The sequence below is a fragment of the Macadamia integrifolia genome, unplaced genomic scaffold, assembly GCF_013358625.1.
Source record: "Macadamia integrifolia cultivar HAES 741 unplaced genomic scaffold, SCU_Mint_v3 scaffold955, whole genome shotgun sequence".
In the NCBI taxonomy this organism is placed as follows: Eukaryota; Viridiplantae; Streptophyta; class Magnoliopsida; order Proteales; family Proteaceae; genus Macadamia; species Macadamia integrifolia.
In genome coordinates this window covers 104,582-130,401 of record NW_024870598.1, presented here as the reverse complement: position 1 = coordinate 130,401, position 25,820 = coordinate 104,582, and the positions used below count along the sequence as shown (strand labels likewise).

At 40.8% G+C, this 25,820-nt stretch overlaps 1 protein-coding gene across 2 annotated transcripts in view; it reads right to left on the bottom strand.

Moving 5' to 3' along the window:
• The window catches only part of LOC122070628 (probable sugar phosphate/phosphate translocator At3g17430), a 113,395-nt gene that overhangs the window by 5,738 nt on the left and 81,837 nt on the right, over positions 1 to 25,820 (bottom strand). For both annotated transcript variants that reach the window (XM_042634818.1, XM_042634819.1), the window contains 2 exons: positions 15,523 to 15,788; positions 15,288 to 15,382 (listed from right to left, as the gene is read on the bottom strand). In XM_042634818.1, coding sequence (XP_042490752.1) covers positions 15,288 to 15,382; positions 15,523 to 15,788 — 361 coding nt within the window. The remainder of the gene's footprint in view (positions 1 to 15,287; positions 15,383 to 15,522; positions 15,789 to 25,820) is intronic.

Genomic DNA, 25,820 nt, shown 5'->3' with positions numbered 1-25,820 from the left:
AGACATCATACACCAACATGATTAAGGTAGATGCCCTTGCCTATGATGGTCAGATTGATACTATGATCCTTCTAGATTGGATAAGCAGATGGATAGGTACTTTGAGTTTTATGATATGCCCTAAGAAGTCCGCTACAGATTTGGTAAGTTCAAGCTTAACGGAGTTGCCCAGGACTTCTGGACAGACCTAAAGTACCAAGAGACCAACCTAGGACTTAAGCCAATCACAACATAGGTAGAAATGCAAAAGAGGCTCAAGAGGGAATTCTTGCCTATTACCTAGAGGCTACAATTGTTGAATGACATGAATACCCTGAGGCAAGGAAAACTGACTATGACCGAATACATGAGCAAGTTCAATGAGTTGAAAATTAGAAGCTGTATATGGGAGGATGTTGAGCAGACATTTTCTAGATTCCTTACTGGGCTCAACTCCGAAATCCAGTCACGTATAACACCCCACCTGGTGCGAGACGTTCCACAAGCCTTCCGGGTAGCCCTTGAGGTGGAGTCCTCCATGAGAACTTATTCTCAAAGGAAGAGCTTTCAAGCTGGGGAGTCCCACTTTAGGAAACCACCACAAGGTTCAACTGGATTCCCAAAACACCCTACTGCACCACGAAAATTTGACAATAGGGGTAAAGGATTCTTAGGAGAAGCACCCAAGAGCAGTGGGCAACAACAATACTTCAAGTGTCAAGAGTATGGTCACTTCTCTAGAGAGTGCCCCAACAAAAACCTCAATGTGGGGGAGTAGAGTCCTGAAGAAGGTGACCTAGAGGGTTTTCAGGATCATGAGTATGAGGACCATAGACTAGATGAGACCATATCTGATGAGGACGCCAAGGAGGCAGGTGACCTCAAGCTCAGCATTGTGCGCTACATTGTCTCACAACCTAAGAGTAGCAATGATTGGCGGCGAACTAATATTTTCATCACTAACACATGTCATCACCGCAAGAACTGCCGCATCGCCATAGACAGCGGCAGTTGCATGAATGTGGTCGCCAAGAGCATTGTTGCTCGAATGGGCCTCAAACCCAAACCCCACCCTAAGCCTTACAAGGTTGCCTGGGTAGATCAGTCCACCATCCTCGATAATCTGAGGTGTCTAGTTCCCTTATACTTTACAGGATATGAGGATCGAGTGTGGTGTGACGTCCTAGAGATGGATGTTGCCCACATCATCCTAGGTAGACCCTGCTTATATGACCGGGATGTCACCAATTACGGAAAGTCTAACACCTGTCTTTTAAGTTCAAAGGGAAGAAAATTAGGTTGACCCCCAGTGCACCTAAGGAAGTATTCCAGAACACAAGGAAAGTACATCCAAACACACCCCCACTAAAACACTCAACATTTTAAATCAACAATTGAAGGAGTGTCGAGAGTCGGGTGATTTATGCTCTAGTTGCCATACAGAGTAATACCGATAGGTCACGCTTATTCACTGAGGCTCCTAGAGAAGTACAACCCTTGATGAGGAAATTTGAGAGATTATTCCTTGAGGAACTACCTGATGAGTTACCGCCTATGCGTGACATCCAGCACGCTATTGACTTAGTTCCAGGGTCCTCTCCCGAACTTACCTCATTACCGAATGAATCTCAAAGAGCATGCCGAACTCAAGCGGCAAGTGGATGAATTGTTACAGAAGGGATTCATTAGGGAGAGCCTTAGCCCATGTGCAGTACCTGCCTTGCTCAAGCTAAAAAAAGATGGCACCTGACATATGTGTGTTGATAGTAAGACCATCAATACGATCACGGTCAAGTATAGGTTCCCTATCCCTAAGCTTGATGACATATTGGATATAATGGCCAACTCATCGATCTTCTCGAAGATTGATCTCAAGAGAGGGTACCACCAAATTCGGGTTAGGCCTGGAGATGAGTGGAAGACAGCCTTCAAGATGAAGGATGGCCTATTCGAGTGGTTAGTCATGCCTTTTGGCTTATCAAACGCACCTAACACCTTCATGAGAATAATGAATCAAGTGCTTCAACCATTCATTGGCAAGTTCTTAGTGGTCTACTTTGATGACATCCTCACTTGGATCACTTACAGAAGGTTTTTCATGTGCTTCTACAAGAAAAACTGTCAACCCCAAGAAGTGCACCATCATAAGTGATCAAGTCATCTACTTAGGGTTTGTTGTTTCAGCCCAAGGAGTGTCTGCTGACCCTGAGAAAGTGAGAGCGATTGTAGAGTGGCCTGAGACAACTAATGTCCATGAAGTGCGAAGTTTTCATGGCTTAGCCACTTTCTACAAAAGGTTCATTTACCGGTTTAGTTCCATTATGTCTCCTATCACGGATTGCATGAAAAAGGAGTTTCAATGGACTAAGAGTGCTACGAAGGCCTTTACTAAGATTAAAAAGCTTATGACTGAGGCCCCCCGTCCTGTGCCTCCCAGATTTTTCTAAGGTCTCCGAAGTAAATTGTGATGCATCTAATATTGAAATAGGTGGTGTCCTAGGACAAGGACACCCTGTTGCCTACTTTAGTGAAAAACTTAATGAAGCAAAGATATTCCATATACGACAAAGAGTTCTATGCGGTTGTCCAATCACTGCGCTATTAGCGACATTACTTCCTACCGTAAGAATTCGTGCTATTCTCTAACCACCAGGCTCTGAAATACCTAAGCGCCCAAAAGAAACTAAACCAGAGACATGCTAAGTGGGTCGAGTTTCTCTAGGAGTATACTTTTGTACTCAAACATAGACCTGGTATCAAGAATACCACTGCAGATGCACTAAGCCGAGTAAACATGTTCCTTAGTCGTACTAATGCTAGGAGGCAGGCTAGCATGTTGCTCTAGACAATGTATAGAGGTTGTAGGATTCGAGCGAGTCAAGGACCAGTACCTCACCTGTCCTGATTTTAGTGAGCCGTTCACTTGTTAGTCACTCAGACTACCTACTCCGGGAGGGCTTCCATTTTAAAGGAAGCAAATTATGCATTCCCAGGACTTTACTCCGAGATTTCCTAATCTGGGAATTACATACTGGGGGAGTCGCTGGCCATTTCGGTCGAGATAAGACCATCACCCTTGTTGAGGACCGATTCTTTTGTTTTGGCCAGGACTGAAGAGGGATGTTGCTAGAGGTGAGTCAATGTAAGACATGCCAGACTTCAACAAAAGCAGAACACAGGTTTGTACACTCCCCTACCCATTCCCTATGCCCCTTGGCAGAACCTTAGCATGGACTTTGTGCTTGGTCTGCCAAAAACTTCGAGAGGCCATGACTGTTTATGTGGTTGTAGATTGCTTCTTGAAGATGGCTCACTTCATCCCATGCTCTAAGACCTCTGATGCGTCCATAGTAGCCAAACTGTTGTTTAACGATGTTGTCAAGTACCATGGGTTGCCCCTCACCATAGTGTCCGATAGGAATGTTAAGTTCACCAGTCATTTTTAGAGGACCCTATGGCGATTGGGCACTAAGCTCCGCTTCTCTTCAGCTTTCCACCCTCAGACTAATGGCCAGACTGAGGTTATCAATAGGAGTCTGGGAAATTTGTTGCGTTGCCTCATAGGAGAACACCTTACCAGTTGGGATCGAGTCCTTAGCCAGGTCAAGTTTGCATACAATAGCTCTAAGAATCATACCATTGGTCTGTCCCCCTTTGAGATTTGTTCAGGATACTAGCCCCGGGCACCCATAGACCTTGTCCCAGTTGTGTCCAGTTCTAGGACATTCCTATCAGCCGAGTCTTTTGTTCAGCACATACATGATTTGCATGTAGGTATAAGAAGACAGATAGCACTGAGCAACAATCAATACAAGTCAAAGGCAGATGTGCACAGAAGGCTACAAGAGTTTCAAGGAGATATGGTGATGGTTAGAATCAAGCCGCAACGTTTTGTTAGGGGAAAAGAGAGCAAACTACATGCTCGCAGCACAGGTCCTTTCAAAGTACTTAAAAGGATCGGTGCCACTGCTTATGTCCCTGATCTACCAGCTAGTATGAAAATCAGTAACATTTTCAATGTGGAAGATCTTGTCTCATACCATGGTGCCTCTACCATTACCCCATTTTACCTTGATGACCTTGAGGACTTCCCTTTCACCCTTGATGATACCGCTGAACAAACCCAACCACTTCCCCCAACCTCCTTACCACCTGTACCTAAGGTCACAAGGAGAACTGAAGCAGTTGAGGAAATCCTTGATGAGAGGATTATATCCACACACACATGAGGTTCCAGAGAGTTCTTAGTCAAATGGCGTGGACGTCCGGAAATTGACAACACTTGGATCACAGTGCAAGAAATCCAACAACTCAACCCAAATTTTCTTAAGTACTACATGAGCCATAATTCACCAGAGGTGAATTCTTCTAAGCCGGGGAGAGTTGATGGGGACATCCACGTATACCAGCGGCACAGGCGCAAGACCCAGCCACATGTGCATTCTACTTGGTTGGAGGAAAGCTAGAAGAAAGAAGGAAGAAAGAACAAAGAAGAAAGAAGAAGGAAGAAGGAAAGAGAGGGAGTCGAACCAGCCTTCCCAGTCCTAGGTTCAACCCCCCCTTTTCTCCCAATCAACAGATCTTTGTGGACCCCACTAGATTCTATTTTATTTTAGTACTTTACTTTAATTCATAGTATTATTTAACTGTTTTGAATAATTAGGAAACTAGGTATTTCTTTCTATTGGTTTATTAAGCAATTTATTATTTCAGTGATTTGAGTTCCTAAATAGCTCTTTATATTTTTGGTAATTTTATTATTTATATGTGTAACGCCATTGGCCATCTTTTAGGTTAATGAATGAATGAAGATTGTTGAAAACAAAAGAACAGCCCCAACCCCCCACGATTTCCCTCTCTCCCTCAATCTCGCCTCTCTTTTTCTCTCTGTCTCGATCTTCTCTCCCTTTCACGACTTTCATCTCTCTTTTACTGTTCTGTTTCTCTGTTGCTGCTGCACTGTTACAGCCATTGCTCACTGTAATTGAAGATCATCTCCATTGACTAAACCCCACCTAGGTTGCTGCTGAGTTCCTCATCAACAAGCTAGACTGCTGCCGAGCATTACATCATCAAGCTGGACCTTCCCCCTCGTCAAATAAGGTGGACTGCACCTCTGTTTTGGAGGACTTGATCTTCTTCTTTTCTCCTCAGATCAGGACAGCAAGAAGGTAAGTAAAACCCCCTATTCCATATCCATTGACTGCCTATTATCCCTCATTATCTCCCCCACCGAAATCTGAAAATTATCTCTTTCAAGCCATTTATTTTCTGTTTTCCTCACAGAAATCCCTGCTGTGCTTGCTGATTTTAGAGAACTGTGCGGTTCACTTATCATATTATGTGTCTTGATTGATTTGTATTAAACCTAGTATATACATGCTGCTATGTTCCCTTCCCCATATCCCCATTTGAAGCTTGAGCAGTTAATGTGTTTTTCATGCTTAGATTGCTGCCCTATTAATTAGTTTATTATCTTGCATGTTAAATCTGTATTTTGCTGAGCAACATTGAACCCAACCCAATTCAAGACCTATTGAGTATTCCTTATTCTAGTGGATTGACCCCTTGTAGGAAACCTAGTTGTCTAGGCACCCTCCCTACATCACAGAGCCCAACTTGATATTGATGAGGAAAGACGGGTACAGAGGGCTAGGGGAGCTAGTTCATCTCGAGTGGTTAAAGAAGATCCTGAGCCACAGTGGTGGAGGTTGAGACATAGAGAGCCAGATGTTCCATTGAGGAGGTCCCAAGAGTGTGAGGGACCAAGCCCCACCCCCACCTCGTAACTGTAATGTTGAGGTTTTCCAATCTGATCCTACACTGTATCGAAGGCAGGACTCGAGACAGTTAAAATTAAAGCAATTGTGGACCAATGTTAAGGAGGAAGTGGGGATGGCTTTCTCCAAGTGGGGTCATATTACCAAAACATGCTAGATGAGATTGGAAGGGCTAGTCCAAGTTCGAAGGGGCCAACAACTTATAAGATATACAATGCACATTTTCCAAAGCAGAGGAAAGAGTTGGTAGATTACATTGAGGATCTGAAGACAATGTGGGAGTATTATGGGGTGACCGTGATGTGTGATGGATGGACTGGACCCACTAAACGGTCCATCATCAATTTCATGGTGAATTGTGATGGAAGGACAATCTTCTTAAAGTCAATTGATGCATCCAGTGAGAAGAAAGATGCAAAATACATCTACAACCTCTTGAAAGAGGTGGTGAAGGATGTTGGGGTCAAGAATGTGGTATAGATTGTCACTGATAATGGGAGCAACTTCAAGAAAACTGGGGAAAAACTAATGACAATGAAGGTACCATCTATTTTGGACTCCCTGTGTAGCCCATTGTATAGATCTCATGTTAAAAGACATTGGAAGTTTGAAGATTGTAAAAAATGTGGTAGAAAAAGCGAGGCAGGTGACCACATGTGTACAACCATAGGTTTGCTCTGAACTTATTAAGGGAAAAATGTGATGGGGACTTGGTGAGGCCAAGATTAACAAGGTTAGCAACGAACTTTATTGCCTTGAAGAGCTTTGAGACAATGAAGTCTGGATTGAGATCCACGTCTGCTTCTGAGGAGTGGTTAAATTGGGATGGATCTAACTCTCAGGGAGGAAAAGCAGCCCAAGCCACTATTTCTAGTGAAAATTTCTAGGAGGATCTCAAGAAAGTGATGAAGAAATTAGATCTGATTGTGAGCGTTGGTTGACTCATAGAAGAAACCCACCTTACCAATCATAATGGCAGCCATTGAAATGATGAAGATGGAGGTGGAAGCGGTGTACCAAAAGGGTAACAAGAAGTTCCTTGCCATAATCAAGGACCACTGGGAGAGGCAGCTCACGCATCCTCTACATAAGGCTGGTTAGTTTTACTTTATTCACCTTACATGAACGTTAATATTGACATATACTTTTGCTTCCCCAATATTCACCTTATTTATTTTCAGCTTATTACTTAAACCCCAAGTATCAATACAAGCATAGGCTTGGCTTGAGAACTGATCTCATAGATGCAGGTTCACACCGTGGTGGAGAAGATTGAGTCAAACCGCACAGCACAGAATATCATCAACAGGGAGGTGAGTGTTTAAGTTATTAATTAATGCAATTATTAATCCAGGATATGAACATTAAGTTGCTAACATTAGTACCGACGTACAGATGAAAGCCTTTAGAGATGGAATTGGGAGTTTTGGCCACACAGCAGCTGTTGTGGGTCGAGATAGCACTGCTGTTGGTTGGTCCAATGACCTTATTCTTTTCTTTCATAATCAACTATGCACCATCATAGAAACCCACCTAATAGTCTTTCATTGTTTTATGCAGCTGAATGGTGGATGCAATATGGAAGAGACTCACCCAACTTGTCCAAAGTAGCAATTAAAGTGTTATCTCAGACATGTTCCGCCACTGGGTGTGAGTGCAATTGGAGTACTTTCAACCTCATATAATCCAAAAGACGGAACAGATTGGCTGTTGCACGGTTGTCGGACTTGGTCTATGTGCACTATAATATGAGATTGAAAGAAGAGCACATACACCTTGGCATGGAGAATGATACTACCCCAATCGAGCTTGCCAATATCTTCCAATTTGAGTCAAATGATGAAGATCCCCTTTATGAGTGGGTTAGAGATCGAGGTGAGCCACTTGTAGATGAACCTGGTGGTCGGCCTACCAATCAAATTGCTTCAGGAACGGGTGTTGATGTGGAAGAATATATGCCAGAAGAGGGGAGAATTCACGTTGAGTCACCACTTCCATTTGAGTCCTACCCTAGTGCTGGAATTGAAGAAGAAGAGCATCGGTCCCCTTCATCGGATTCCAGTCAGTCCCCTGACCAGACACAAGGTGATGATGATGATGATGATGATAGTGGTGGTGGTGGTGGTGGTGGTGATGGGGATGGTGGGTATGATGACGGTGATAGATTAGCTGCCATGCAAGCTGAAGAGGATAGATTAGCTGCCATGCAAAGTGACACGGTTCCACAACCATCGCCAATCAAATTCACAGGGGAGGCTCAGTTCACACATACCACGCAAGATGAACATCATAGTTCCCGACAACAGAGAGGCTATAGTAGAGGACCACGCAAAAGGGTCGAGCCTCATGATGAGGTAGATGGGATGGGCCAAAGCATGGATATATCTAGTTTGTCTGCCATTATAGAATCCATGAGTTTGGGAGAGGGTGGAGGATATGGGCATTGGAGTGCACCATAGTTGTCACCGCATCGCCTAGGCGGTGATTTGGCATCCTGGCGAAAATCCGAGGGCATGGCGGTACACCGATTTATGGGAGTCATGATTGGCGGCCGCCAAGGCAGCGCCATGGATGCCATCACACGCCTATTATACTAATCGATCGCCTTTTTTTTTTTTTTTTTACTTACTTGCTATTAGGTGAAATACAAAAGAGACCAATTTCTCAAATTGAAAGTCGAAAACCCTTCTCCGGCAACAAAACCAAGGTAAGGGGCCGCCTGCGACGTCTTTCTCCTCCCTCTTCGTCTTCTTCATCTTATTCTTCTCTGCTTCTCTTTCTTCTTCTTCTTCTTTAGTCCTTCTCTCCTCCTTCATCTTCTGCTTCTTATTCTTCTTCTTCTCTGCTACTCTGCTTCTCTGCTTCTAACTTCCTTCTTCTCTTCTTCTCTCCTCCTACGTCTTTTTATTCTTCATCTTCTCCTTCTTCTTCTCTGCTTCTCTTTCTCCTTCTTCTTCTTCAGTTCTTCCCCTTCTTTGTTCCTTCTTCTCTTCTTCTCATTTCTCTCCTCCTTCTTCTGCTGCTGAATTCTTCTTCTTCTTTGCTTCTCTTTCTCCTTCTTCTCTGCTTCTCTTTCTCCTTCTTCTTCTTCCCCTTCTCTGTTCCTCCTTCTATGATTAATGTTTCATAACAGCATAAATAGAATTATAGAAATATAGAATTGGTTCTTAATCGAAGTATTGATTGCTTGTTTTATTGCCTTATTTTAATCCTTTCTTGGATCACTTGTTAAGTTGCTTTTGACTACTGATTTGAATTGTTTTTGGATTTTGATATTGTTCTAATGGTTTTTGGTTAACATATATGTTAATATTACTGATAACAAGTGTTTATATCTTTACAACTTGTATAATTGTATACTTAAATATTTAATGTTAATGTTACTATTTAACATACTTTGTTACTCTGTTTTATAAATTATAACTTGAATACTTGATGAGTTGATGTTATCATGTTAATGTTATTGGTTAACACTTAACATACTTTGTTACTCTGTTTTGTAACTTGTAGAATAATAGGACTATAGGAGTTCATAATGGATGCACTGTTGGTGGTAGTAGTGGGGGTGATAATATAAGCAAGGCTGCATATGATCCGTCCAAAGACCCAACCAGGAAGGCCAAATCAAATGACCCTCGGTGGAAGTATGGATATTGGCCTGACCTTTAAGACAAGAACCTTGTTAAGTCCACTCTTTGTGGAAAAAACCTCAAGTGTGGAATTAAAAGGTTAAAGCAACATTTGGTGGGTGGATATGGAGATGTTGCTAAGTGTACCAAGACAACTGTAGCGATTACTACAAAGATGAATGCAGCTCTTATGCGTAATAAGAAGAAAAGGAAGCAAGACATTTTGGATGATGATGATGTTGATGTTGATGTTGATGTTGATGTTGATGCTGATGCTGATGCTGGTGCTGGTGCTGGTGCTGGTGCTGGTGCTGGTGCTGGTGCTGATGTGGATGTTGATATAGAAGTTGAAGGTCAAAGACAGTCTAGTAGGACGACTCCTTCTACAACCTCTAGACGTATTCCTAGCTCTGGGATAGTTGCTAAGAGAAAGAAAGTAGTCATTCAGCCACAAGTAAGGGGCCCCATGGATACTCATGTTAGATGGACTCCTGAGCAAGTGGTTGCTGAGAGACATCTTAAAGGTAATACTCAGACTACTATAGGGAACCGGTTTAGATCAGCGGAAGAAAAAAAGAGAGTTGATAATCACATTGTTGATTGGGTTTATCAGTGTGGTATTCCATTCAATGCTCTTAAGTCAAGGAGGTTTGAGGTGATGGAGGAATCTATTGCACAGTACGGGTCAAGATATAAGCCCCCAAGTTATCATAAAATGAGTGTGCCATTGTTAAAGGCAGCAAAGGATAGAACTGCAGAGATGAAGAATAAATATAAAGAGTATTGGAAGCAGTATGGGTGCACTCTAATGACTGATGGGTGGACGGATAAAAGAGGAAGGCATTTAATTAATTTCCTTGTTAACTGTCCAGAGGGGACTTATTTTATGGAATCTATTGATACAGCTAGTATATCTCAAACTGCAGAGAAGTTGTTTGAATTGATTGACAACAAAATTCAAGAAATTGGTGAGGACTATGTTGTGCAAGTTGTGTCAGATAATGCATCGGCTTATAAATTAACCGGTACAATGCTGATGCAGAAGAGGACAAAGCTATATTGGACTCCTTGTGCAGCGTATTGCATTGACCTGATGTTGGAGGAAATAGGATTCTTGAAATCTAATAGGAATGTGACAAGGCAAAAAATGTAACCAACTTCATCTACAGGCACACACGCATTCTTGATGCAATGAGGGCTAGAACAAATGGGAGGGATCTTGTGAGGACAGCAACTACTAGATTTGCAACTGCATTTCTGACAGTTCAAAGCTTGTTAAAACATAAAAATGACTTAAGACATTTGTTTATTTCTAAAGAATGGACTAGTTCTAATTTGGCAAAGACCAAGGCTGGGAAGAAAGTGGTTGAGACAGTGTTTGATATAGCATTTTGGAATGGTATGGAAAATTGTCTTAGAGCTTCAAAGCCACTTCTGACTGTCTTGAGGATTGTGAATGGTCATGAGAGGCCTTCTATGCATGAGGTTCAATTTGTCATGGATGAGGCAAAAAAGAAAATAAAAGAAAATTTTGAGGATAGAGAAAGGCAATACAAGAAAGTGTTAGATATTGTTAACAGGCGTTGGGAGATTCAGATGGGGTGTCCTTTGTATGAAGCAACACTACTTCTTAATCCTGGCAAATTTTTTTCTTATAAGGAAGGTGATGATGGTGGCTCCCAAATTATATCTTCTCTACAGCTTGCATTTAATGAAGTCATTGAAAGAATGATACATGAACCAGCTTTACAAGAGAAGATAAATACTCAAGCCACTTTGTATGGATATTCTCGAGGTGGTTTTGCCTCGGATATGGAGATTAGATCACGGGCGACCGTGAGTCCTAGTAAGTACATTGTTTAGTTGTTTTGTTTGTGTGATATATTAAATATTAATCTAGTTATTTTTATATATATTTATATTTTATAGTTACTTGGTGGGGTTCATTTGGAGGTCATGCTTTTGAGCTTTCAAAGGTTGCAAGACGTATTCTAGGGCTTTGTTGCTCCTCTTCTGGTTGCGAGCGCTACTGGAGCACATTTGAGTTTGTAAGTAGCTGGGTATTACATCTATTTCATATTTTAGACATTTTATTTTTGGAACAATTACTTTGTTTGTTGTTCTCTATTGTTTATGAATTTAGATTCATACCAAGAAGAGGAATAGGCTAGAACATCAACGATTGAATGATCTAGTCTATGTCCAATACAATCGCCGCCTAGAAGAAAGGTTTCAACAAAGGCGTCTCGATAACAGAAATTATGATCCACTTGTGCTTGACGAACTGAATTGGAATAGTGATTGGATGATTGCCGAGCAAGTGGATGATGCAGTCCATCCCGATGCTGATCTCATATGGGATGTTACTGGTAGAGCAATGGGGGCAACAATGGAGGGGCCCAATCAACCTAGGAGAGCTCAATCATCAACCTCTAGAGGAAATATGTGCTACACACGCCGTGGTAGAGGAAGGACTGTTGGGGAGTCATCAGAATCAGATGGGGAAGAAGATTTGGAAGAAGAGGATGAAGTGAATGATGACTTGGATGTCATAGATAGCTTTGGTGAAAATGCAATTGCTTCTAGTGGACAACAAAGGAATCTGCCATCTGCTGATTTGTTGGATGATTATGATGATTAAGTTATTTGTGTTTGACTATTTGACTGTTTGGATTTTAAGTATTGTTTAAACTTTAAACTTTAAACTTAAACTATGAACTTGGATGATTAGTTAAGTTTTTCTTTTTCATTTTATGTTGAGTTCATTTGCTATCAAGCTTCATTGCTTCAGTAAGTCATTAATAGCTTAACAAGTTAGCCAATTATCTTATCATTTGATCTATTCTTAGGTTTCCAAATATATATCTCTGATTCATATATGATATATTGACATATATACCTTTTACATTATTTAGGTTGCTCACTCACTTCCAATCATTGCTTTCAAGCTTCAGTCACAGGTTAGCTTTTTACTTTTTACTTTTGTGTGATGTACATGTTGATTTTTTATAACTTGATGAGTGATGATTTGATGTATAACTGTATAAGTCAATAATTTATGTTGATTTTTGATGACATGATATGGCTATGTTGATTTTTTGATGATTTGATGTTACTTAATGTTTGTTTTATATGTTATAGGGTTATATTAACGGGTTGTAGCATGCTAAATAGCTTTAAAAATAGGGAAAATAAAAAAGTAGCATACTAAATAATTTTAGAAAATAGAAAAAATAAAAGACACGAGCGATTTGACCGCCAAGGCAACGCCAAAACAGGCGATTCATCGCCAAATCGATTAGCCACCCCTCCACCGCCTTGGATCGATTTGACGCCGTGACAACTATTGCGTGCACCAAAATTCATTGACTCGAGCCCTAGTCCAGTACATCATGGTGATAGTGGCCGGATAAGCTGCGTCGCATTATGGGTATCCAGGACAGTATGGTGTATATACCGGTGGACCATCCTTCGAGAGCACCGGTTCATTTGAATATGGCAGTGGCTATAGACAATATGGTGAATCTTCTTCCTCATTCGAACAGGAGGGTTCCATAGGTGGTGGGTCATCTTTTGTTGATAATATCTTTGGGTATCCATTCCAACCATCTATGTTGTACCCACAACCTATGATTGTGACTAACCCATTCCCTAAGTTGGGATACCTAGCCAATGTTGATGATGAATCTTATACAAGAGTGGTGAGAAACTACGAAGACAATTGGGCCCAGAACATGTCATGGGATGCACGTCTCATTCAGAGGAGAGGCTACGACATCTACAGTAGTACGCTGGTCGTGGGATGGAACCGCCGAGACACTCTATTTGGAATTGAGTCACTACTTTCAAGTGTTGAATAATTGAGTCACTCCTATTGAGTGTTGATAGATAACTATTGATGATATAATATTTTTATTTATTTTGGATCATTTGGATTATGTCTTATGTTTTGATATAGATTGTAGACTATATATAGTCATTATGTAGTAAAGTTTCAGAATTTAAGTCAACAAGTCAGCGTAATGATTACCGAACCTTTGGTTCACCACACAAGTATGAGTTTGTGTTTTTTTTTTCTATGAAACTAATGATGTGAATGTGTTAGAAATGTCTAAATTAGGATGTATACAAAAAATCAGAAAAAAAAAAAAAACACTATGGGGGTTGAAACCTAAGTTTCCACCAAACCGGGAAAAATTCCTTGATTTCCTCGAAATTTTCCATGTTTCGACCGAAATTTCAATCTCCCTAAGGGTCGAAACCCGATACCGTGAACCTTGTCTCAATCTGAGTTTGGATGAGGAAGACATGACTATTTTCGTTCTGTCTGAACAGGCCAAAAACCATAGGCCTACCGAGAACTACTGATAGGAACTAGTAAATACCAGTCCAGTTCTGTTTTCGCAGAACTTGACAAGCCTTCAATGACCCAAGAGCAACTGGTAACTACTGGATGCCTTCCTGTAACTATTCCGGCTAATCGGATGCCTACCGGATAGTTTTGAAAGTTGTCCAACGGCTATATTCAAGACCCAACGGCTATATTCCAACGGATCTATTTCTCCCACGGATACCTCATCCGGTAACTACCGGCGGTAGAGACAAAGTGTCTGTTAGACACAATTTTTTACCCCTCTCTTAACCCACTCACTCTATAAATAGCTCACACTTATGTACAACACAATATCACTCAATACTACTCATCCAAGTGCATTAATTGGGCACTAGAGTGAAGAAAAGAAAGGTATATGTTTAGTTCTAGTCTAAAAAGAGTTGTAAGTGCCAGTGTCAGCATCAATGAGGTTATGTCAGTGCCAACAAAGTTGTGATCATCAGTGCAAGAATGCCAGTGCAAGAACAAAGTGTGCTCTACGTTGGGAGTGAGTGCCATTGGGTTTGGGATTCTAAGGAGAGTGCCGGGAGTTGTGTTGAGTGAATTTTAGGAATATTTGACCCCTCCCCTTCTCAATGTCAACATGGGAATATCAGCTCAAATTAAACTAGTGCCCTGCACTAAGGCGACAGTCGCCTAGACCCCAAAAAAAGGCCTTGACTATGGCTTATATACTAAATAATCCCTTGTTACTTATAACATTGTTCAGTTTGTCTCAATATCACATCTTCCTCCCTCACTCCGTATTTTTTCTCTGTCTTTATTTGACCATTCTATTCCCAAGACATATCTAAAGGCTCTTCCTAATCATGGGTGGAAAAAAGGTTGGATGTGGAAATGGATGGTCTGCTTAGTCGTCAGACATGGGAACTACTTGATTTGCCTTCAAGTAAAGAGCTTGAGAAGTGTCTTTGTGCATTCTTTTATTGTTGTTTGTCATGGTACCACCACTTGACCTTTTGATCTTGGAGGTTTCATTTTCAGATACTTCATTAGTTAAGGCTACTAGAAGAAGCATAAAAGATAAGCTAAAGAACGCATAGTAAGAACCCCATTTATAATGCAATTCTTGGCATAACATCCTATTCACGATCAGGCGCATAGTAGTCACAGCATCTAGGCGAACTAAGGCGGTGAAGGGGAAAAATTTAGGGGCCACCAGCAAGGCACCAAGGTGCCAATCCAGAAAAAGCCGTTCTAGTAAACCATTAGTAATGGGACTAATTTAGTAATGGGTCATGATCTCATCACATGAGAAATATTTCAAATTTTTAGTGCAGTTGAAACCTCTCGTTTCCTAAGCTTGATGCTAGCAAACCCCATTAAGAAGAAATGGATAAAAGCTCTTTATTAAGAAAAAGGGGAAATCATCAAATAACATCAAATAACTACTCATCTTCTAATAAAAGAGAATACTTAATAAGAAAATAAATATCACGATTTATCTCCCAACTAACCTTAGATTCTAATAAAAATAAAAAATAAAATAAAAAAAATCTAACTTACCTTAGATGGTCTTTCAGGGATACTTTCAGCAGTAGGTTGAGAAGCACGGACATCCTTGACCTTCAGGTAATTGTACATGACAACGCCACATAGAGCTGCAGCAGAATACATGACATCTAAATATATACAGTTTACCTTTTCTTGATCAGTTGAAGTAAATTTAATCTCTTTATTATTCAAAAAGTAGAATGAAGTGGTCATTCCATGAATCCTTATGCTATGGCAGGAGAAGTACCGATTGCATAACCAATGATATTGAGCCCAGTTATTGTTGACTCAGGAAATACAACTGTTGAAAGGGCAATCAGAATCCAATCTTTCAGAACACCAGCAACTCGGATAGTGACAGCTCCAGTTCTACCAATCACTAAAAATATTGAGAAATTCAATGCTAAAGCACATAGAGCATTGGAAAAGAATATCCAGAAATTGAACTGAATCTGTGAAACCTCCATTGTTGGCTGCTCCAGTAAATACCAAGGAACAAACAAAAACACAAAACTGCAAATGGAAAAATAGGAGGAAATAAGATCTCCAATGAATAGCATACAATATTATTCAATCCACCACCAAGCAAGTGCTACTTGCATCAACCAAAAACCATCAAACAAGAAGGATAGACAAAAAGAGAGCAAATTCTCATGGTACCGAAGGTATTCAAGGATTAAAAGTAATGGATAACAAGATTAAGCAAATGCAAGAGCTGGGCTCAGCAAATAAAATATAAGATCCGAGCTATTCATGTTTATGGATTCAAAACTCTAGGTTCTTTGTCCAAAATAATAAAAAATAACAACAATCTCAGCCTTAATCCCAGCCTAATGGGGTCAGCTACATGGATTCAATCCAAACACAATAGGAAAAAAAAGTGCAACCATCAAGATGAGAAAAGAGATAATAAAGATGAGAGCATAGATGAGAGTAAGAGGAAAGAGGAACAGCTCAACAAGTCAAGAGAATCTTAGCTACATGGGGTCGGGTACACAAATCCTTGCCCCCCCCCCCCAATAGGCTCTATCCAAGGTCATACTTGGGACAAGATCGAGACTATGCATGTCCTTCCTCACAACTTTGTCTATAGTCATTTTAAGCCTGACCCTAGTTCTTTTAGCTCCCTCAATTTGTATCAGATCACTCCACTTTACTGGTGATGACTGGCCTTGGGCACATGTCAGCCAAAGGGACTGCATTAGCAACAAATTCTCGGATCAAAATGCATAAGGAATAAGACTAAGAAAATATTCAAACAGAATGATGCTATCACCTCAACTCCGCCAGTGTTTTCTGCCGGCCCCAAGCCCAGATAAAGGAGAAGGTTGATGCATCAGGTCGCAGCAGAAAAAAAAAAAAAAAAAAACCCTGCCATTTGCATGGATTCTAGAACCTTATATTTCCAATGTTTTCCTTGCAAGCAACGCATTAGGGTTAAGCTAAGAAGCCTATAAGTGTTGTGCCGTGTCAGCGCCCAAATGTGGTGACAAGCAAGCAAGGGTTCTTGCACCATGTGTGGGTAAGAAAGCTAGTCCAAAATCTTAGGATTAGATCTTGATAGGTAGGAGTCTAGAATTGATAAATATTATGAGGAGAAGAAGGATTAACATACCTTGTATTCAAAAGACGAGATGAAGGGTACAAAACCTAAAGAGTTGGATGACTTTAAACTTTATGGTATATGGGGGATAAAAGTAATAGAAGCGGAGTGGGCATAATAGTGGATATAGATTTAAAGAATGATGTGGATGTAAAAGATTTGGTGATAGGATTATAACCGTCAAGCTTGTGTTGCAGAAAGAGGTTATCAATATAACTAGCGCTTAGGCACCCCAAGTAGGATTGGATGAAAGTAGTAAGCTACGAATTTGGGAACACATGGATGGATTAGTGCAGGGGGATTTCAGTTTTAAATTTTGTTTTGACTTATGATTTATCCATTGTAAACACATACTTTGAGAAGAAAGAACTATCTAGTTACCTTCAAAAGTGGGCATCATAGTAGCCAAATAGATTTCTTTCCAACCAGAAGGTCCGATAGGTTGTTATGTAAGGGCTGTAAGGTTGGACTAGGAGAGAGCATAACCACACAATATAGTTTAGTGGTCTCGAATATGTGTTTCATTACGCTGAATCATAAGAAAGGTGAGCTTATTTGCCCTAGGATAAGCTAATGGAGCCTAAAAGCAAAAAACTTGAAATCATTTACTAATAAAGTAGTCAAACAAGGAAAGTGGGACTTTGATAGGGACACTAATACAATGTGGAATGAGATGATTGCTTATATTAGAAGGTTGTTAAAGATATCCAAGGAAAATTGAAAGAAAAACGCCATACCTCTTGGGAGATTTGGTGGTGGGATGATGAGGTTACAAGAAACCATTAAGACTAAGAAAGCTGTTTAAAGACATGAAAAAGGACTAAGGATGTACAGGACCTTAAAATGTATAAATTGGCCAAAAATAAAGCTAAAATATTGTGGAAAAGCAAGTGCGAAGAAATATGGAGATCTTTATAACAATTTGAGCACAAAGGAAGGGGAAAAAGCTATTTATAAGATAATTAGAAATGAGGGAAAGAAAGAGTAGAGATTTCGACCATGTTAGATGTATTAAAAATAAAGATGGTAAAGTACTAATAAGAGATGAAAACATTAAAGAGAGATGGAAAGATTACTTCTGCAACCACTAAATTATAACATTTTGAGTAATAGAGTCAATCCACAAGATTGCATTACCAACAAGACACAACATGGAGTCTCATAGATATATACAAAAAAGTTAGGGTGCCTGAAGTAAAAGAAGTTTTAAGGAGGAGGATAATAAATAAGGCACCAAGTTCAGTTGGGGTCCCAATAGAAGTGTGGAAGAGCTTAAGAATCTATGGTTTCTCTTGGCTAGCCGAGCTGTTTGATATGATTAAAAGCAAAGAAAATAAAAAAAATGAATAAAGAAGAAGCATTCTGGTTCCAATTTATAAAAATAAAGGAGATACTTAGAGTTACAATAACTATAGAGGTATTAAACCAATAAGTCATACTATGAAATTATGAGTGAGAGAGAGAGAGTTATTAAAACTCGCCTGAGACAAGAAACTACTATAAGGGAAAACTGATTTGGCTTGATGCCAACAAGATCCATGACAGAAGCTATTTACTAACTTAGGAGATTCATTGAAAGATTTAGAGATTGCAAGAAGGATCTCCATATAGTCTTTATCAACCTACAAAAAGCTCATGATAGTCCCTAACAAATTTATCTGGAAAGGAAGAGAAGTGTTTCCAGTAAATATGTCGACATAATTAGAGATATAAATGATGATGTGGTCACTTGATGTAGAAAGATCGAACTTGCAAGGTGAGGGCACTAGTGGTTCAAAGCTGGTTCAAAACCTGGGCCAATTCTAAGACCCATCAAACCAGACCTTTAGTCAAATATTTGTTCTACATTGAGCAGCAAATCCATCCCCAGATTCTTCCTAGTCAGCCAACTGTTGCTGAGTGTTAGAAGTCCATCATGAGAAGGGGAGGAGTCTTGCGTTCCTAGTCCAACTAGGATTGTCCTAGTTCAACTAGGACTGATGTCTAATTAGAAGTTAATAAGCTTATGTTAGTTTTCTATTATGTTTTGGACTTCCTATTCCTAGTAGGACTTATATCTTACTTGTAATAGGACTTGTAATAGCTGATTGGAGTTATGTATAATGAATAGAGGTGGGCAGTCCATCGATTGGGACTCCCTTGCACCAATCACAGGACTCTCTCTCCCTCTCTCTCTCTCTCTCTCTCTCTCTCTCTCTCTCTATATATATATATATATATATATATCTTTAACTTATATGGTATCAGAGCCATGATCCTCAAGAAGAAATCGATCAAGCTTTTTCTTCTCCCATCAGTAACAACCCCTCTCTCCATCATAAGTTGTCACTGGTCCTCCCTAGGCTCCATGACTTTTAGAGGGGGTGTTTTCATCCCCTAGTTTGCTGGATTTATGGATGAAGGATTGATTAGATGTAATCAATCATACGGAGTGAATGATTAGCTCAAAGTAATTGCTAGTGGTTGCAAAGTGCTAAGTGATGGAGCCATCCGAGTGTACCAGAGGCGCCGCTGCAAAGTCCAGCCAGTTTCACTATGGCTGGAAGACACCTTCATGGGAGACAACTATAAGGAAGAAAAGGAAAACCAAAAGGAAGAGGAAATTGCCGCCCTTCTCTCTCCTTTGTTCTGCCGAAAGGAAGAAGAGAGAGGAGACTGCCGCTAGTCTCACTTCTCTCTCTCCTTTGTTTTGATTGGCCAGCCAATCGTGGGCCCCACCCTGGACAACTGGCGCAGTTTGGAGGACTATTAGTTAATTATTCTAATTATTAGTCTTTTTTTATTTCTTTCCCAAGTCTTTGGGTTGATTTAGGAAAATTAGTAATTCCCTTTTACTTGCCCCCCTAAGTTTTTGGGTTAGATTAAGAATCTATTTTCGGTTGGATTATAATTAGGAGTAGTTATTTTTTTTCTATATATATGTAAGGCAAAGGGCCACAACTTAATCAATTGAATATTAAGACAAGAAATAAAAGAGATCCTTTTAAATTGTGCGCCTCCCCCCCCCCCCACAACCGAATTATTCTCTCTTTATCTTTTTTTTTTTCCTTTCCCCCAGCCGAGATACTCTCTCTCCTCCCCCATTCCCAACGTGAGGCAGGGTTCTCTCTCCCTACGGTGAGCTCTTCTTTTTCTTTTCTCCTCTAATGTGAATACAAGGTAAGGTTCTGACTTTCCCTTTCATTTTCCCTCCCCTCCCCTCTTTTCCGGTTTCTTCTCTTTCCCCCCTCATTATTTCCTTGCTGAATTAACTGTAATAGCCTACTGCTGCTCTTTTAGGGATAATATTTTGTTATTGAAAATCCTGTTGTTTTAATTGGCTGATTGAACTGAGGAAGGTACAGTGCCTATTTTCTAGAATACCTGACTTAATTTGTGCTCAAACTACCAATACACTGCCCTGTTCCCTTCCACATGTTTCTCACTTGAATCCTAGTTGGTTTGTGTGCTTTCCTCAAGGTTATTATTGATCATTGCTGCACTATTTTTCTGGTTCTAACCAGCATGTTCATCATATTATTGTGCTGCCACTCTTGTCTCCAGCCCCAGCTTAAGTCCTATTGAATTCAATATAGTCCACGTGGACAGCCACTGTAGGAAACCCTATTTTCTAGGTAATCTCCTACATCCCCTATTTGCTGGTTTTGTCTATATGTCTTGTTTACTGAGATCTAATCTCCGTCATAATCTGTCCATAGTCGAGTCTGAGTTGAGAGAGTGCTACCACAGATTAGAAGACACCATCTTCCTCTTTACTTTAGCTGGACCAAATAGCATAGGACACTACTCCTACCAGAAGCACATCCTTGAGAGAGACAACTCTACACTCAAGGTCGAAAGAGCCCACTGCCTTTCCCAATTAGAAATCCTGAGTAGGCCTTGAAGTGTACAATAATACCTTGGCTGTTACCCCTCCCCCTTTATATGTTCACCCGCAGTGGTAGAGCATACCAAGAGATGTCTACCCCTCCTAACCCCCCCATTTTACCTAAACAGTTGGAGAGGTTACTTCAACAAAACGAAGAAACCTTAAGAATCAGGCTGTGTTGGCTGTGAGTAGAGCTAATCGAGAAGCACAGGCTGCTAATCTCTGGACCATTACCACTAGACTTGCTGCCCTTGAGACATCTGCCCTAAACTCAGATGGACAATAGGGTCACAATGCTCTAAGCATGGGACCTAGGATAGGGGTTCCCAACCCCGAAGTGGAGAACCATGACAACCACATTGATGGTTATGACAGGCTAGGAGATAACTTCCTAGGCATGAGTCATGGTCAAGGTCAAGGTCAAGGTCAAGGTCAAGGTCAAGGTCAAGGTTGAGGTCGAGGTCATGGACAATAAGGTCCAAGGTACCACACTCCATATGGAGATGAAGAGGGTTTGAGCAGTATGACAAGGGTTATGACGTTAGGCAAATGATCAAGGTAGATGCCCCTTCCTATGACAGTCAAATTGATGCTAGAGTCCTCTTAGACTAGATTAAGCAGATGAATCGGTACTTCGATTTCTATGATATGCCCAAGGAAGCCGGTTACAGATTTTCTAAATTCAAGCTTATCGGAGCTGCCTAGGACTTCTAGATAGACCTAGAATACCAAGACCCTCCCAAGGTTCATCAGGATTCCCAAAACCACCTGCTGTACCCTAACATCATTTTGATAACAAGGGATAAGGAATATTAGGTGAAGCACCCAAGAGGAATGGTCCACAACAATGCTTCAAGTGTCAGGGGTTTGGTGACTTCTCCAAGGAATACCCCAACAGAAACCTTTATGTAAGAGAGCAAAACCCTGAAAATGATGACCAAGAGAGATTTCAGGATAATGAGTATGAGGACCATAGGCCAGATGAAACTATATTTAATGAAGAGATCAAAGAGGCTGGTAACTCCAGACTTGGTATTGTATGGATGCATGGTTTTACAACCTAAGAACGACGATTGGCAACGGACCAATATCTTTATCACTTACACATGTCATCATGGTAAGAATTGCCACGTCACCATTAACAACAAGAGTTGCATGAATGTGGTCTCCAAGAGCATTGTTACTCGAATGGGCCTCAAACTAGAACCGCACCAAAAACCTTACAAGGTTGCCTAGGTAGATCAGTCCACTATTCATATTAACTTGAGGTGTCTAGTCCCTTTGCACTTTGCAGGATATAATGACCGAGTGTAGTGTGATGTTTTAGAGATGGATGTTGTTCACATCATCCTAGGTAGACCATGATTATGTGACCGGGATGTCACCAATTATGGGAAGTCTAGCATTTATGTCTTTGAATTTAAAGGGAAGAAGATCAGATTGACCCCTAGTGCCCCCTAGAGAAGTAAAGGTCCCATAGCACAAGGGAAGTACCACTAAACAGACCCCTCCCAAAACACTCAACATCTTAAGTCAGCAATAATTTGAAAGAGAGTGTAGAGAATCAGGGGTTATTTATGCTCTAGTTGCCATATAAAGTCATACCGTTTCGTCAAGCAAATTTATTGAGGCTCCTAGAGAAGTACAACCCTTGTTAAGAGAGTTTGAGAAGTTGTTCCCCGAGGAATTACTTGACAAACTACCACCTATGTGTGACATCTAACACGCCATTGGCTTAGTTCTAGGATCCTCTCTGCCAAATCTACCATATTACCAAAAGAATCCCAAAGAACACGCTAAGCTTAAAAGGAAAATGGATGAATTGCTTCATAAGGGATTTATTAGGGAGAACCTTAACCCATGCACGGTACCCGCCTTGCTTACGCCAAAGAAGGATGGCGCTTGAAGGATATGTGTTGATAGTAGGGCCATCAATAAGATCACTGTCAAGTATAGGTTCCCTATCCCTAGACTTGATGACATGCTGAATATGATGGCCAACTCGTCAATCTTATCAAAGATTGATCTTAAGAGCAGGTATCACCAGATTGAGGTCAGGCCCGAAGATGAGTGGAAGACAACTTTCAAAACAAAGGATGGCCTTTTTGAGTGGTTAATCATACCTTTTGGCTTGTTTAATCCACCTAACAACATCATGGGGATAATAAATCAAGTGTTACAACCATTCATTGGCAAATTTTTAGTGGTCTACTTTGATGACATCCTCATCTATGGTAAGACCCCGTCTTCCCACTTGGATCACTTGCGGCAGGTTTTTCAGATGCTTCTGCAAGATCAACTTTATGCCAACCTCAAGAAATGCACATTCATGAGTGACCAAGTCATTTTCTTAGGATTTATTGTGTCAACACAAGGAGTATCTGCTGATCTTGAGAAAGTAAAAGCAATTGTGGAGTGGCCAGAACCGACTAATGTCCATAAAGTGTGAAGTTTTCATGGCTTAGCTAATTTCTATAAGAAGTTCGTTTAACAGTTTAGTTATATTATGTCTCCTATCACAGATTGCATGAAAAAAGAGTTTTCATAGATTAAAAATGCTTGAAAGGCCTTTACTGAAATTAAGAAGTTAATGATGGAGGCCCCCGTCCTACGTCTTCCAAACTTTTCTGAGGTCTTCGAAGTGAATTGTGATGCATATGGTATGGGAATAGGTGGTGTCCTAGAGAAAGGGCATCATGTTGCATATTTTAGTGAGAAGCTTAATTATGCTAGGCAACGATATTCTACATACGACAAGGAATTCTATACGGTTGTCTAATCACTGCGTTATTGGCGACATTACCTTCTGTTGCAAAAGCTCGAATTATTATTTGATCAGGCTTTGAAATACCTGAATGCTCAAAAGAAGTTAAATCAGAGACATGCTAAGTGGGTCGAATTCCTCCAAGAGTACACTTTTGTACTCAAACATCGACCTGGTATTGAGAATACCGTAGCAAATACATCAAGTTGAGTGAACATGTTCCTCGGTTGCACGAACGCTAGAAGTCGGGTCAATACACTACTCCAGACCATGAGCCTAGAAGTTGTGGGAATCGAGCGAGTTAATGATCAGTATCCCACCTATCCTGACTTTAGTGAGTTATTCACTTCCTTGAGTGGAGATATTCCTGTCAGTCGCTCGAATTATTTGCTGAGAGATGGCTTACTCTTTAAAGGAAGCAAGTTGTGCATTCCTAAGACTTCACTCCGAGATTTCCTATCTGGGAATTGCATGTTGGGGGAGTCGCCGGCCACTTCGGTCAAGATAAGACCATCACCATCATTGAGGACCGATTCTTTTGTCCAGGTTTAAAGAGGGATGTTGCTAGAGTTGTTAGTCAGTGTAGGACATGCCAAACTGTCAAACAACAGAAACAGAACACTTGCTTGTACACTCCCCTGCCCGTGCCCCATACCCCATGGCAAGACCTTAGCATGGATTTTATGCTCGGTCTACCAAAAACTTCGAGAGGCCAGGATTCTGTCTGTGGTTGTAGACCGCTTCTCGAAAATGGCGCACTTTATTCCATGTTCCAAAACCTCTAATGCATCGATAGTGGCCAAACTTTTATTTCAATGAGGTTATCAAGTACCATAGACTGCCCTTAACCATAGTGTCCGATAGATACCAGTCATTTTTGGAGGACCCTATGGCGGATGATAGATATTAAACTCCGTTTCTTCTCTGCCTTCCACCGTCAAACTGATGGCCAAACTGAGGTTGTAAACTGAAGTCTAGGAAATTTGTTACGTTGCCTCATAGGAGAGCACCTTACCAGTTGGGATCGAATCCTTACCTAAGCCGAGTTCGCATACAATAGTTCTAAGAACCGAACCTCTGGTCCATCACCCTTTGAGATTTGTTTAGGGTACCAACCCCAAACACCCATAGATCTTGTTCCTGTTATTCTAGTTCTAGAACCTCCCCCTCAGCCGAGTTTCTTGCACAAAACATATATGATTTGCATGCATATATAAAACGACAGATAGCACTGACCAATGATCAATATAAATCGAAGGCGGATATGCATCGAAGGCTATAGGAATTTCAAGAGGGCAATGGTGATGGTTAGAATCAAACCGCAACATTTGTCGGAGGAAAAGCGAGCAAACTACATGCTCATAGCACAAGTCCTTTCAAGGTTCTTAAGAGGATAGGTGCCAATGCCTATCTCCTTGATCTTCCAGCTAATATGGAAATTTGCAATATTTTTAATGTTGAAGATCGTGTTCCCTACTATGGTGCCACCCTACCTCCTTCTATCCTGGTGACCTTGAAGACTTCCCGTTCACCCTTGATGAAACTACTAACCCTACCCAATCCCTTCCCCTCACTTCCTTGCCACTTGTACCTAAGATTACTAGAACTGAAGAAATTAAGGATATACTTGATGAGAGGATCGTGTCTACACACAAGGTAGGCTCTCAAGAATTCTTAGTCAAATGGCATGGATGCCCCGAGATCAACAACACAAGGATCAGCATTAAAGAGCTTCAGCAACCTAACCCAGATATGCTTGAATACTACATGAGTTATAATCCACGGGAAGTGAATTCCTCCAAGCCGGGGAGAGTTGATGGGGACATCCAAGTGTACCACAGGTGCAGCTGCAAAGTCCAACCAGTTTCACTATAGCTGGAAGACACACTCATAGGAGACAACTGCAAAAAAGAAAAGGAAAACCAAAAGGAAAAGGGAGAAGAGAAGGAGGATACTGTCGCCCTTTTCTCTCCTTTGTTCAGCCGAAAGGAAGAAGAGAGAGGAGACTACCACTATTCTCACTCCTCTCTCCTCTGTTCTGATTGGCCAGCCAATCATGGGCCCCACCCTGGACAACTAGCGCAGTTTGGAGGACTATTAGTTAATTATTCTAATTAGGAAACTTGGTAATTCCCTTTTACTTGCCCCCAAGTTTTTAGGTTAGATTAGGAATCTATTTTCAGTTGGACTATAATTAGGAGTTATTATTATTTTTTCTATATACATGTAAGGCCGAGGGCCACGACTTAATCAATTGAAGATTAATACAAGAAATAAAAGAGATTCTTTTAAATTGTGCGCCTCTCCCCC